General features: G+C 28.2%; 2 protein-coding genes across 16 annotated transcripts in view; one reads left to right on the forward strand and one right to left on the reverse strand.

Moving 5' to 3' along the window:
- LOC124430085 (transmembrane protein 114) overlaps nucleotides 1-2,791 on the forward strand; it is a 38,153-nt gene extending 35,362 nt beyond the window's left edge. The window contains exon 6 of the mRNA XM_046976187.1: nucleotides 2,632-2,791. The gene's annotated coding sequence lies outside the window, so the exon portion shown is untranslated. The remainder of the gene's footprint in view (nucleotides 1-2,631) is intronic.
- The window catches only part of LOC124430083 (voltage-dependent calcium channel gamma-7 subunit), a 35,562-nt gene extending 21,569 nt beyond the window's left edge, over nucleotides 1-13,993 (reverse strand). For 3 of the 15 annotated variants that reach the window (XM_046976180.1, XM_046976172.1, XM_046976181.1), the window contains exons 1-4: nucleotides 12,531-13,376; nucleotides 6,984-7,178; nucleotides 6,414-6,762; nucleotides 5,827-6,208 (exon numbers count right to left, since the gene is read on the reverse strand). In XM_046976180.1, coding sequence (XP_046832136.1) covers nucleotides 5,827-6,196 — 370 coding nt within the window. In that variant the 5' untranslated portion in view covers nucleotides 6,197-6,208; nucleotides 6,414-6,762; nucleotides 6,984-7,178; nucleotides 12,531-13,376. Of the gene's footprint in view, nucleotides 1-5,826; nucleotides 6,209-6,413; nucleotides 6,844-6,983; nucleotides 7,179-12,530 lie in introns of all 15 variants that reach the window. The other 12 variants (XM_046976171.1, XM_046976174.1, XM_046976170.1 and 9 more) reach the window with 12 other exon arrangements.
- Nucleotides 13,994-14,021: the final 28 nt, after the last annotated feature.

The raw sequence follows: 14,021 nt of genomic DNA on the forward strand, positions 1-14,021 counted from the left end.
TTCAATTGATTTCAATTGCTTGTTCGCATTTGCCTAGCAATTAACAGCAGTAATAAATTCTTAATTAATGAAAAAAGAAAGAAATAAAAAAAGATAAAAAAAAAAAAAACCAAATCCAAAATAATTTTTCAATAACGATAAATGTATTTGTTATATTTTCTACCAGTTGAAAATAAATATATTGCATTCCTCTCTGATTTATGCATTGCATTCCTTTCTATTCTATTTGCACGATGTGAATCATCCCCTCCCCGAAAAAAAAAAAAATAACAAATAAATAATTTACATTGAAATTTACACGTACCATTTTTATTTGACTACAAAATCAATTAAATTATCCGAACTATCTATATAAGTTCCCATTTTCATTTCTCGAAGTGTAAAATAATGAAAATCTTTTAATTAGAATGCACGTCGTCGACATTCAATTTCATTCGATATTTATCATCAATTCGATAGAAAAATATTCTGAAAAAAATTTTATATTCATCGTTGACAAAATGAAAATAGCATTATACAGGATGTATCTGCTTGAATGAAGAAAAAAATATATTGTTTGTACAATAAAACGTTTGATTGATTGTAATCGAAATCCTAGTATATTTTTCTGTCACTCTTTGAAACATCTACATGTATTTTTCAAAAACCACTGGTTGATACTTGACTACGTCATGTGCATCGATCGATTCATTTTTCAATTCAAAAAAATAAGCACAAAGATTCGTTGAGTCGCAAAAATTTTCTCTCTTAAAATATTCCACGCTATATTTTCTATTAGACATAAATTCTTACGCAAGTTAATATCGAAAATTTCAAGAGTAATTACCGCTACTACATGCCCAACATTTCCGAAGAACGAATTTATTTGTTATAAATTTTTTTCTCTTCCTTTTTTTTATTTTTTTTTTTTTCTATAACGCAATATAAGAATTAAATAACCGATCGACTAAATCGCATTTATGGTTTTCCTGAATAAATATATCTACACACACACACACACACACACACATATATATATATGTAATCTGTTTTTTAAAATGAATAAATTTACGAATGAAAAAAAATATTCGTCTGTTACTATTATTTTTTATCAATAAACAAAACGAAAGTATTCCAAAATATTCGATTCCATCAAAAAAAAAAAAAAAAAAAAAGAAAAAAAGAATATTAACATCTTTGCAATAACATCATGAAATACGCTATATAAATAATAATAATAATAATAATAATAATAATAATAATAATAATAATAATAATAATAATAATAATGAAAAAAAAAAGAAAAAAAAAATAGAAAAAACGTTGCATGCAATAAATATACACATATTTCTCACATACATACGTATAATAACGAGTTATGCATTAACATTTAATAATAACATTTAATATCGATATTATAAACTTTGTTTATTTCTTCAGGATTTTTCTTTTCTTTCTTTTTTTTTTTTTTTTTTTTTTCTTATATTTCCTTCCAACAAAAAAAATCCAACAAAATTCTTGGTGTTAATTTTAAAGATCCATTATTTTCCTTCACCCTTTTTCTTCCTTTCTTTCTTTCTCCTTTTTTCTTTTCTGTTTTTTTTTTTTTCTTTTTTATGAACCAAGCAAGTACGTCGGCGGTTGGCTTACATTATCGTTAAGCCGGAATAGTTTTCATTAAATGTTAAAAGAGAAGAATAAATGGGACGAAATAGAATTGACCAGCATCAAGGACAGAAAGGTCAAGTGGTAGCGAATGAAATTTTTCTCGGATACAATTTCACGCGTGGAAATGCTTAGATGTACTTTCAAAGAAACTCGCGAAGGTTTTATCGGCATCAATCCCTTTCACCACCACTACCATCATCATTCCCTTGCTCCTTCTCCTTCTCCTCTTTCCCCTTCCCCTTCACTCCTTCTCATTCTTCCTTTCTTTCTTTATTTCTTTCTTTCTTTCTTTCTTTCTTCTTCTTTTCCTCTTTCTCTCTTTCTTCCTATCTTTCTTTCTTTCAATATTTTCCATTTTCCATTATCCAACTCTACCGGTCATATCTGTACTGATCTTGGCACCATCAAATCGAATAACACTCGGATTTATATTATTATCTGGAGGATCGTTTCTCAAAAGATCCTCTTCTAAAATCGAGTCCTTTCAACTTACGACTTCAAGAATCGAGTGACTTCAAAGCAATCCTAAGATCAAAAATAGTTCTCTTATCATTTCTTCAAATGACTTACTACTGACATTAAATTTTATCATCAGAGCATTAATTTTGACGCTTTTGTTCTTGATGCAAATTTAACTTTTTTTTTCTCTCTTTTTTTTTCTGATGAATAAAATACATTATCATCCTACTAATAATAATTATTATAATTGTATATATGTATAATATATAATATGTGTATTAATTTTAGCCGTTCGTATAAAAGAAATATTTGATTAAAATGAATATTAAATATATCTGTTCTAATAATAATAATAATAATAATAATAATAATAATAATAATAATAATAATAATAATAATAATAATAATAATAATAATGTAATAAATATAATATAACGATAATATTATTGATCACTTAGCTAAATCTTTATTTCATAAGGACAATAATGGAATTTTAAATAATTTTTTTCTTTCTCTTTTGTACAGAAACCTTACGATTTTGCCCCATTGAGCTCGGATTTCCGTCGAGGGGTTTACGGTGGTTGCAGATAACAGAGAGCATTATATACAAACAAATTGGACGAGTAGAGTATTTTTTGTTTTCTTTTTCATACGAACAAAGCATCGTGTAACAACGTCTACCTAATTATTAGAATTGAAATTTAATTTATTATTTTTTTGACAGCAATTAAAAAACAAAGATTACAAGCAAATTAAAAAAGAAAAAAAGAAGAAAAGAATATAAAATTTCCAAGATACGTACAATTTTTCAACCCGAAGAAGTTAAATCCCTTAAGCTTCAATTCTGATTCAATTTTACGATACAGATTCAATGCAACTCGAAGTGTCTGCGATTCCATTGTCGATGGAACAATGAAAATTGATAAAAGATATTTGAGATTTTCGAGACTTTGTATAACTCGAATCAGACTCAAATTGATTCAAATTCGTAAAATGAACATCAGAAGATTCCAAATGATTTAAAATATTTCGAATCACATATTACCGCGAAACGATTCGATCGTATTAACAGTAATTTGCAACAACATTGATAAAATTGTATTCTATCGGAAAATGGTTTTTAATTTAGCAAAATAACACATCGAAGGGAAAAATTGCAATAACTGAATATTTTTTACAAATATAAATTTTCTTTGTTCTTGCCAAATAAAATTTATTATATTTTAATCGATATTATAACTTTGAACTCTAATACTTTGAATTACTACCTGGTATTATAACGAATTCAATTTGTTAGAAGCATCTGACGTTTGTTAAATTGTTGAAAGAATTTTATCGAAATATTGAAAAAGAAAATAAATAAATAAAATATAAAATTAGAAATCGTAATTAAATTCATATCCTATAAATAGATATATATATATATATATATATATATATATATATATATATATATATATATATATATATATATATATAAATTTATTTCATTAAATACTTTATTCATATAAATGGTCAAAAGCGATAAATTCAATTACGATTTGTGATTATATTATAACGAAATGTATTAAACTGCTTTGTATTTTAATATCTTTAAAGAAAGCTATTCTAATTGCATTACTGACTACACCGAATAGTTCTAATGCTTTCTTTCATGATTAATTCAAATTAATCCTATTCAAAATTAATCCGTTTAATCTGATTCAGAGATTCTAATATTTTAAACATAGTCGTTTTAATGGCGCAGTTCTCATATACGATAAATTAATACATATTTTGATAATAATACGTAATACACGCGTCAACAGATTTCTATTGAAATATATATTTTAATTGATTTATGTTTATGTTTATTGAAATGAAAAAAATTAAAAGCAATTTCGAATAGGCTTCGATGTTTATAAAAACAAAATATATATAATTGACAATATAAAAATATACTAAAATTTATGTATCTAACTAATTATTATTATTATTATTATTATTATTATTATTATTATTATTATTATTATTATTATTATTATTATTATTATTATTATTATTATTATTATTATTATTATTATTATTATTATTATTATTATTATTATTATTATTATTATTATTATTATTATTATTATTATTATTATTATTATTATTATTATTATTATTATTATTATTATTATTATTATTATTATTATTATTATTATTATTATTATTATTATTATTATTATTATTATTATTATTATTATTATTATTATTATTATTATTATTATTATTATTATTATTATTATTATTATTATTATTATTATTATTATTATTATTATTATTATTATTATTATTATCATTATTATTATTATTAATAATAACACATAATGCGTTTTATAGTTTATATCTTCTTTATGCAAATCAAAAGAAAAAATATTATACATCTCGTTTGTAATATTATTTTACACATTATTACGAAATAATTAATTAAAATCGATTTAAATAATTAAATATGAAGCCAAAACAAAAACTCGTGAGAATGAGAGAGAGAGAGAGAGAGAGAGAGAGAGAGAGAGAGAGAGAGAGAGAGAAAGCAACTTTAAGAACAATATAATTTAACGTATAATTCGTGAAAAATAATAAATAAATTTTTTCTTCCATCACTATTAGAATCACTAAGGCATAGATTTACATGTTATTTCTTTTTAAAAAAGTAAAAAAGAAAAATCATTTTTAAAAAATTTTTTAGATATATATTTGATATAATATAACATATATTATATTATACATACATAAATATTTTTGATTATTTTTTTTTTGTAAATAAAATCTCAATTGTGTAACAGATTATATGCATGGAGTTCCCTTTTGTTCTTTATTTATCTCTCGGCACGGTCTATTTATTTCGAATCAGAAGTACTATTCATTTTTACATAATACACATAATGCACATAATACAGAATATAAATAGGAAAAAACATTCATTAAAATATAGACACAACTTCAGTAACGAAGTAAACAATGGTATTATATTGAGATGAATAATACTCAATCGATGGAAATGTAAACACGGTGTTAAGGACTTAGCAATACCATTCGTGACATTAAAACAATCTACAGTAACATAACCGATTGAACTAAAATAAATGTTCTTTCATTTTCTTTTTTTACTTTTTTTTTCTTCCTCCTCTTTATTTTAAATAAAGTCCACAGCAAGCAAACTGTTTTACCATTCATACTTATCAATTGTTCTCCGAATCGACTTAAAAAACAAAACAAACAAACAAAAAAATGAGAAAAGAACAAACAAAGAGCGATATTCTTCAAAAAAAAAAAAAAAAAAAAAACCTTCATCTTTCTGTCCATCGAATTTCTTTTAATAAAAATACCTTTTCGAAAAATCAATTACACGATTATCCGACGATCTTTCGATGATCTCTTATCTCATGTCATCGAATAAACTACTTTTAGTTCATACTGTTGAAATTCAACGAACGAGATCCGATCAACGTCGACGTGCTTGATCCCATTTTGTCAAGATCAGTGAAACATCGTATTAAAAAGAAAGAAAGAAATAATAATAATAATAGTAGAAAATAAAAATAATAAAGAAGCGTACATCTAGCTGTCATGTAAGACAAAAAACGAAGAAAATTTCTCGAGATTAATATAATGTCGTTATAGAAAAAAATGTGACGTAACATATATATATATATGTGTGTGTGTGTGTGTGTGTGTGTGTATATATATACTCACTTATGGCGACACAAACACGCCAGAGCCCGCTATATGTCACTTTGCTGTCCGGCTCGACTGAGGCGTTCGAGGACGTCTTGGGTAGTTTTTCCTCGGTCAACAACCACTCGCCAGTACTGATGGCGACGGTGACGACGATGAGGGAGAGCATCGCCGAGAGGCCGGACGCGATGCCAAGACCACCCCCGCTCACCACGTTGCTCCTGTGAACGTGGTTCTCAACCACGACACTTCTTCGGCCACCGGTTACGATGGCACTTGCTGCTGCTGCTGCTGCTGCTCCTGTTGTTCCTCTTGGACCGGCTATACTATTCCCGCTGTCGCAGCACCAACAACAACAAGACATTACCACGCAGACGGCTCTTCTCATGGGAACATCTCACTGATTATGGAAAAAAGGGATTTAATCGTCGCACTTGTCCATTTTACAATTTTGACGATGATTTTTGTAATAAACGAAGATGACAAATTATTACTTCTTTACAATTATCTTTAAAAATCGATCGATCGATCAATTTTATTCTCTGAATTTATTCCTCTGTCTCTTTTTTGTGGCCCCCCCCCCTTTTTTTGTCTTCGTTCTTTACCGATTCCTTTTTCCTCCTCTCTTCTCTTCTCTTCTTTTCTTTTCTTTTCTTTTCTTTTCTCTTCTTACTATTTTTCTTCTATTATTACTTCTTTTTCAATGATGAACGAACTCGAATAAATCCGTGAGAAAATTACTAAACCAACCTGTCCCCCCCCCTTGTCTCTCTTCCTCTCTTTTCCGCCCACTAACTCCACTTCGTCGACTAACGATGAAGAATGGAAAACCAAAAACTTCCGATTTCGACGATCGATATATGCGAAATTGCTTCGAGGTTCAGTTTTATAGATCGCGGCTTTTGTTAAAAGGAATTCGATGTATGATAAAAAGTCCCGTACAAATGTGTGGCACTGTAAATAGATGATATACGAGAATGGAAGGAATTGCGATTGATGGAATATTTCCCAATGCACACATCGAACTACCATTCACTGTTAAAGAAGAAAACGAAAAAAGACATGGAAAAAAAAAAATATATATATATATATATATAGAGAGAGAGAGAGAGAGAGAAAAGAAGAAAATGACGAAATAAAAGTAAACGCGTCGTTCGTGTAAAGGATCGAATTACGTTTTCGAAATGGAAACATTGACCGATTCGTGTCACGTTGAATAACACATTGCAGGATACTAATCAAGCTGCATCAATTGGAATTCGAAGAATGATTAATTGAACGCGATCCGTGTCAAGTAGCGTAATGTCTTTCTAGAAATTAAGCTTCAATCTTGATCCAGTAAGAGAATTTAATAATTCCTCTTAAGATTTCTGAAACATAAAATATAAAACACCAATTGTATATTTATTTTCAATTTACAAATTCACTATAACTAAGAATGGCCATTATATTAATTATTCTAATTTGTAGAATTTACAAAATCATTAAATTACATTTTTCAATTATGATAAATTTATTATTTATTGTATAAATTATTTATAATTATAAATATATATATATATATATAAATAGGAAAAAATGTATGTATATTTATGTATTATGAATCTATGCATTATATTCTCGAAATTAATTTTTTTTATATGTACCTATAATTATATTATTATTAATATATTATATTTAATAAATTCTTACGTATATAATATAACTTCTTTAGACAATATATATATATATATATATATATGTGTGTGTGTGTGACAAATATTTCGACGATAAATAAAACTGATAAATAAGAATTGATCTATCCTTAATCACGAATATAAAAAAATAAATAAATAATCAGAGGATGAATTGAATCAACAATATCTTTTTATTAACGTAAAAAAAGAAAAAAGAAAAAAAAATGTGATTCAAGAAATGAATCATATCCTCAACTCTGCTAAGGATATAAATCGTTGATACTTGCGAAATAATTTTTTTTTTCGTTCGATCGTAATGGCGGATATATCATTTCGATTATGTAGCCTCATCGCCAATATCAAGAGAATATTATTGGTAAGAATACATTGGATCGTTAACGAGAGAGAAAAAAAGAGAGAGAGAGAGAGAGACAGAGTTTCTTTCTCTATTCAAAATACAATATTTTCCCTTGGTAATCTCGCCATTGTAAAAGAAACGTCGAAAGGGCTCACAAAAGAGATAATAAGGAAGGAAAGAAAAAAAGAAAAGAAAAAAAAAAGAAAGAAAGAAAGAAAAAAAGAAAGAAAATAAAAGAAAAGGGGTACATGCTCGTTACAAAATACGACAATCGGACTTATCTATTGATGTAAAATATGTAACAAAGCATTACGAATTCGAGCGAATATCAAAAGCAATTGATATATATCGACCAATACAGTTATTCGAGGGTTATCTTTTCGTTTCCTCTTCTTCCCTGCATCCACCACCCATTTCTCATCCCATCCCGCCCGTTTAATCCCCTTTAACCTTCTATCCCCCGTGGCAAAACCAGCTAACGTTTTCTGAGCTGCTTTAACGCTTTTCACGAATGGAATTTCATAGATACAGCCGATAATACGGTACATCGTACGATGTTCGGTCTCAAAATTCGATGGCCTTTCTCCGGCGCCTGCCTTTAATTAATCGGATTAGGAGTCGCGTCAGCGAAATTGATTTTTCCCAAAGGAAGCTGAGAGCCCCTCTATTCGCCCAACCGAGATCCATCGAGAAGACCCTTTTACGACAAGACCATCTCAAAGGCTAAAAGCAGACGATGCAACTTTTTTTCTCGGTCTTTACGCATATGACATATAAAAGACGCTAAATATATGTATATATATATATATATATATATTTGTGTGTGTGTGTGTGTGTGTGTATGTATCAGCTCAAAGATCACACAAGTTTCGTATCGATTCACTAATAAAAATATTTACACACTTACAAAAGTAATATCTTCTTATAAAAATAAATTCGTATAAGGCATGTTATTTTCATTCAGAAAGTTAATATAAAATGCAATATTTTATCGATCGAAATAATAACAAATAAAGAAGAAAATGTCCGATATTTACGTGTAATTTCATTTCTATCGTAAACACGTTTCATTAAGACCAAAACATATTTCTTTTTTTTTTTTTCTCTCTAAATAATTATAATTATTAATAATGATAAAAATATATTTAATTATGATAAATTTATAAATTGACATTTTTCTTTGTTCCAAAGTATTAATATATCGTTTAGAATATAATTAGATAAATTATATTTTAATGTTTATAATAAAGTATTTTTCAAAGATGAGAAAGATTTTTCTTTCTTTCTACCTTTTCTCTCTTTCTCTCTCTCTTTCTTGACGAAACTATTTCAAGCAACTTTAGCTTTTAGCAAATATAAATTCTGATGAGAAAAAATTTTTTATTTTTTATTACAAAATTTTAAAATATTCTCTTTAGAATAAAATACCGGTCTAAGTCGTGATATAATAATGATAATAATAATAGTTTCTCTTTCCTTAGAAGTCCTTGGTTTCATTTAATAAATGATGACGACAGACCAGGTCGATTAAATTCACAATTATTTTCTCTTTGTATGGCAAAAAGATTATAATTCTTCTTTGGAAATAACTCGATGGTCATTTTTTCCCTTAATTTTTATTTCTTTTTCTTTATTTTTTTTTTTTTTTTACGTCATTTTTTTCTTCCCACTTGGTCACTTTACGTTTCTTTTTTCTTTTTCTTTTTCTTTCTCTTTTTTCGCCCCTTTTTTGTCTCTGCCTTTTTTAACGGGCTATAGAGAACGAAAGATAGAAAAAAAAAAAGAGAGAAAAAGAAAAAGAGAGAGAAAGAATTTGGCCCGATGCCACATTTTTATTTCGCAGTCGATCGTTTCGCGAAATACTTGCACGAGTATTATAATGTCTCTTCCTTTTAGTGCAATTCTTTTTTGCTTCGTTGGTTGATCTATATGTTCATAAAAAAAAAAAAATAAATAAATAAATAAACAAAAATAAAAAGAAAAAAAAAACTTCACAATACGTTCCTATTATCAAAAATCAAAAATTCGATATTTTACGATTTTTGCATGGTATTATTAAATTACCGAATAATAAATTATTATATTTCATTTGATTATTCTACGATCAAGTCAAATTTATATGTAATCGTGCTAGTTCCATAAGGATGCTTTCAAAATGGCTTTCTAACGGACGCTTTTCTTCGAAAAGCGACAGAATGCCGATAATCCGTTATAAATGGTATTAAACATGTACTACCAGAATGTACGGATTATACGGATGATTTATGGACAGCGAATCGTATAATACTGAGAGAACAATATATATACAATATGAAGTCAAACGATCCTACGTTTGCAAAACGACAAAACTTGAGCAAAACTATTCCAAGCAGGAAATCTCGAATTTAGTTTCAGGACTTCGAGAATCTTGAATTATTAAGGATCTTGGATTATATTGGATACTATCGAATATAATACCGTTTTATAGGTAACTTTATTCGCGGTATTGTTACATTCAAAATAAATCTTACGTGTTACATGAAAAAGATCGAATAGGAAAAAGGATCTATACTTTTGGACGTCATACGGGTATATTAATATAGCGAGTAATTAGTTCAACGTTATTTCTTTGTTCTTAGATATAAAAAAAATTTTCCTTAGTTTTTCCTTCCTTTTATTAATTTCAACATAAAAAAGAAATTAATAAGAGACATCCCGTTGGCGAACCAATTGTAAGTATCCTAATGAAATATTTTATTTCACGTTTCTAATTCATCTCATCATGAGAAATTTATCTAGTTCAAAACTTAAAATTAATATCTAACGTATATTAATATATATTATTATTATTATAATTAATCTATGTCTTTTCTAATCGTACAACAAATTATGTAATTACAAAAGTTTATTGATTTATTAATTATTCTATTTTAATGATGACTAAATGTTACTCGAGAAAAAGAACTTTTTTTAATCCCTTGTTTTTTTTTCTTTTTTTCTTAATTTACATTCGTGCTTCATTATCTCGAAATATTGAAATTGACACAACTTCGACCTCAACAAAATATTCCTATCTACATTTAATCCTTATATTTTTTTATTTTCTTCCTCTCTCTCTTTCTCTCTTTCACTCTCTCTCTCTCTCTCTCTCTCTCTCTCTCTCTCTCTCTCTCTCTCTCTCTCTCTCTAATCTTTTATTTTTTATTATTCAATTATTCTGTAAATTTAATTACTTTTGGAACAACATGTATCTAATATATATATATATGCGAATCTGCCGATCATATATTTTCAATTATATAATATATTTTATATTAAATTTAATGTCCAATTATAATTATTAATACTAATAATAATTATATCATTATACTTTCCATATCATTTATGTATATATATATATTTTTTATATATATATAAATATATAACAATAACTTAAACAATAAATTAAACATAGACACAATACTTATTATTATAAATAAACCTTTTTAGTTTCTAAAAAAAAAAAAAAAAAAAAAAAAAAAAAAAAAAAAAAAAAAAAAAAAAAAAAAAAAAAAAAAACAGAAAAAACAAACAAACAAATAATTAAAAATCGAGAAAACCTTTCATTTGATTATGGATTTAACACTATTAGAAATACACCGATGATTTATCTTTTCCTTATCCGATTCTATTTGATTAGTATTATTATTATTTTCTTTTTTTTTTTTTTTAAATTGTTAATATCGAAAGTACGATAATGTTCTTTCAAAATGATTTTTCATTGAAATTTACGTATACGTTCTATTTAACATAAGTATCAATGACGATAACTTCCCACATTTTGTAAATACATACGTAAATACATACACCATTTACTAAATGGAAAATGACGAGGATGAAAATAACGGGATAATCCTCGAAATTCCTAGAAATAGATAGATTAGATGTCATTCCAAATATTACAAACTTATCATTCATCTTCCTAACTTCAAGTACAAAGGACAAATAAACCTGTTGTCCGTATATCAGACGAGTATTCAACCCCATCTACAAACCCATACATACATACATACATACATATATACATACATATATATATATATATAATGTTAATTTTCATTTCCATATTATTTAGTTTAGAGACACAAGCGATGATCACACGTATTACCATAATCGAGTTTTCCCTGAAATTTGATACGTATCCGATTTGTTACTTGTCTGTTATGCATTTAATAACATAGTTCGATATAATGGTGGTACATCAATCAATTACATATATTCTATTTTAAAGTTTCATAATAGATAAATAAAATTTTACAAAGAGATATTAACATACATAATTATTTCGTATATCTCTAATTATATATCGTCTATTTCGAGAAAATTTAATTGCATTTTAATAACTTATTAACGAACAAACGAAGAACTTAAAGATACGGGAGACATCGGATATTAGCAAAATTTATCGATATAATAAACGCTTTGGTAATTGATTTAATATAAATTAAACATATAACGTTATTACAAATTGTTGATAATAAAAAAAAAAAACGTCGAATAATTGTGACATTATCACTCAATGATACATTTCGAATGAAACGTGATTACAATATATATATATACAAACATATAAACAACAATTTTTAAGATGAATAAATAGATTCATCAAACTTTGAACGTTTACTCGTACACATACGTACAAGGAAAAGAATCTTAGAGTTTTTACATACCTGATGCACAACTGGACCATCCACGTTGACAGTCGGCAAAATTGAAATGCCACATTAACTATTCACTCTTTCTTTATTTCTCTATTTCTTTATTTCTCTCTGCCTCTCACATTCTTTCTTTCTCTCTCTCTCTCTCTCTCTCTCTCTCTCTCTCTCTCTCTCTCCCTCTCTATTTTCCCTTTCTATTTCTATTTCTCTCTTTTACCTCCGATCAGGACTAATTGTCGTTTCGTTATGAACACGCAAAATTTAACGACGCATATATTACGCCGTACTCATATTCCTTGTTAAAACGTAACAAATAATCAAACATTTAATAACATAAACTATCTCTTGGAGAATTCGAAGAAGAAGATGAAAAAAAAAGTAGCTTCGTCGTTCTCGCGACAAAAAAGGAAAACAAATAGAGAAAGAGAGAGAGAGAGAGAGAGAGAGAGAGAGAAAGAGAGAGAGAGAGAGAGAGACGAACAAAGTTCTATATTATATAGATAGACAAAGAGGAAGGGAGACAAAAGAGAAACGCGACCTTCGAATTCACTCGTATTTGTTAGATGATAAGAGGTGAAAAAAATTCTTTATAAGGGAGAAAATGACGAAGAATAAAAATAAAAACACGAGGATAAAGAAAGATGAGGATGATGATGACGTGATGAAAAAAAATATATATATATGTATGTATATATATATATATATAGAGAGAGAGAGAGAGAAAGAGAGAAAGAGAGAGAGAATATGATAGAGTGAAATATACAGAGAAAAGGAAGAGAGGAAGGAGTTAATATATAATGTAGTGTAGTTCGTATTCGTCATCCGCGAGAGGAAGTACGCGACTGAAGGGGTAAGAAAATCGTACTAAAAGCGGTCGACGCCCGTTGTCGCACCACCGGACTACGCGACTACGCAATCGGGGGCGCACTTAGACGCGCGCAGCTAGGCGCGCACCTAGGCGCGCACCTAAGCGCGCAGCTTGTGTACGCCGTGCAATATAGTATAGAGTAGTATAGCGTAGCATAGCATAGTATTATATCTATAGGCCTATTAGGAAAGGGAAGGGGGAGGGAACGAACGAACGAACGAACGAACGAACGAACGAACGAACGTACAGGGATGATGGTGGAACGAAAGGTTGCTGTGTCCTATGAGAAAGAGAGAGAAAGAAAGATAGAGAGAGAGAGAGAGAGAGAGAAAGAGAGAGGAAAGAGAGAGAGAGAGAGAGAAGCGTCCTCTCTCGCGAGTTTACTTCTACTACAGTTAAGCCCAACCTCTCTCGGAGCTTCCGCGTCGTCTCGTAACCTGTCGATGTCGACTCGAACGCATCTCGCGCTACTTTGCGCAATCTCCACATCGAATAGACTACCGTCGAGAGCTCCCTGAGAGATCTCTTTCTGTCTCTCTCTCTTTATTTTTCTCTCTATTTCTTTCTCATTTCCTCCCTCTCTCTCTCTCTCTTTTCCTCCTTCTATCTCTCCTCCTCTCTCTCTTACTATCTCT

This window comes from Vespa crabro, chromosome 17, assembly GCF_910589235.1.
Source record: "Vespa crabro chromosome 17, iyVesCrab1.2, whole genome shotgun sequence".
Classification (NCBI taxonomy): domain Eukaryota; kingdom Metazoa; phylum Arthropoda; class Insecta; order Hymenoptera; family Vespidae; genus Vespa; species Vespa crabro.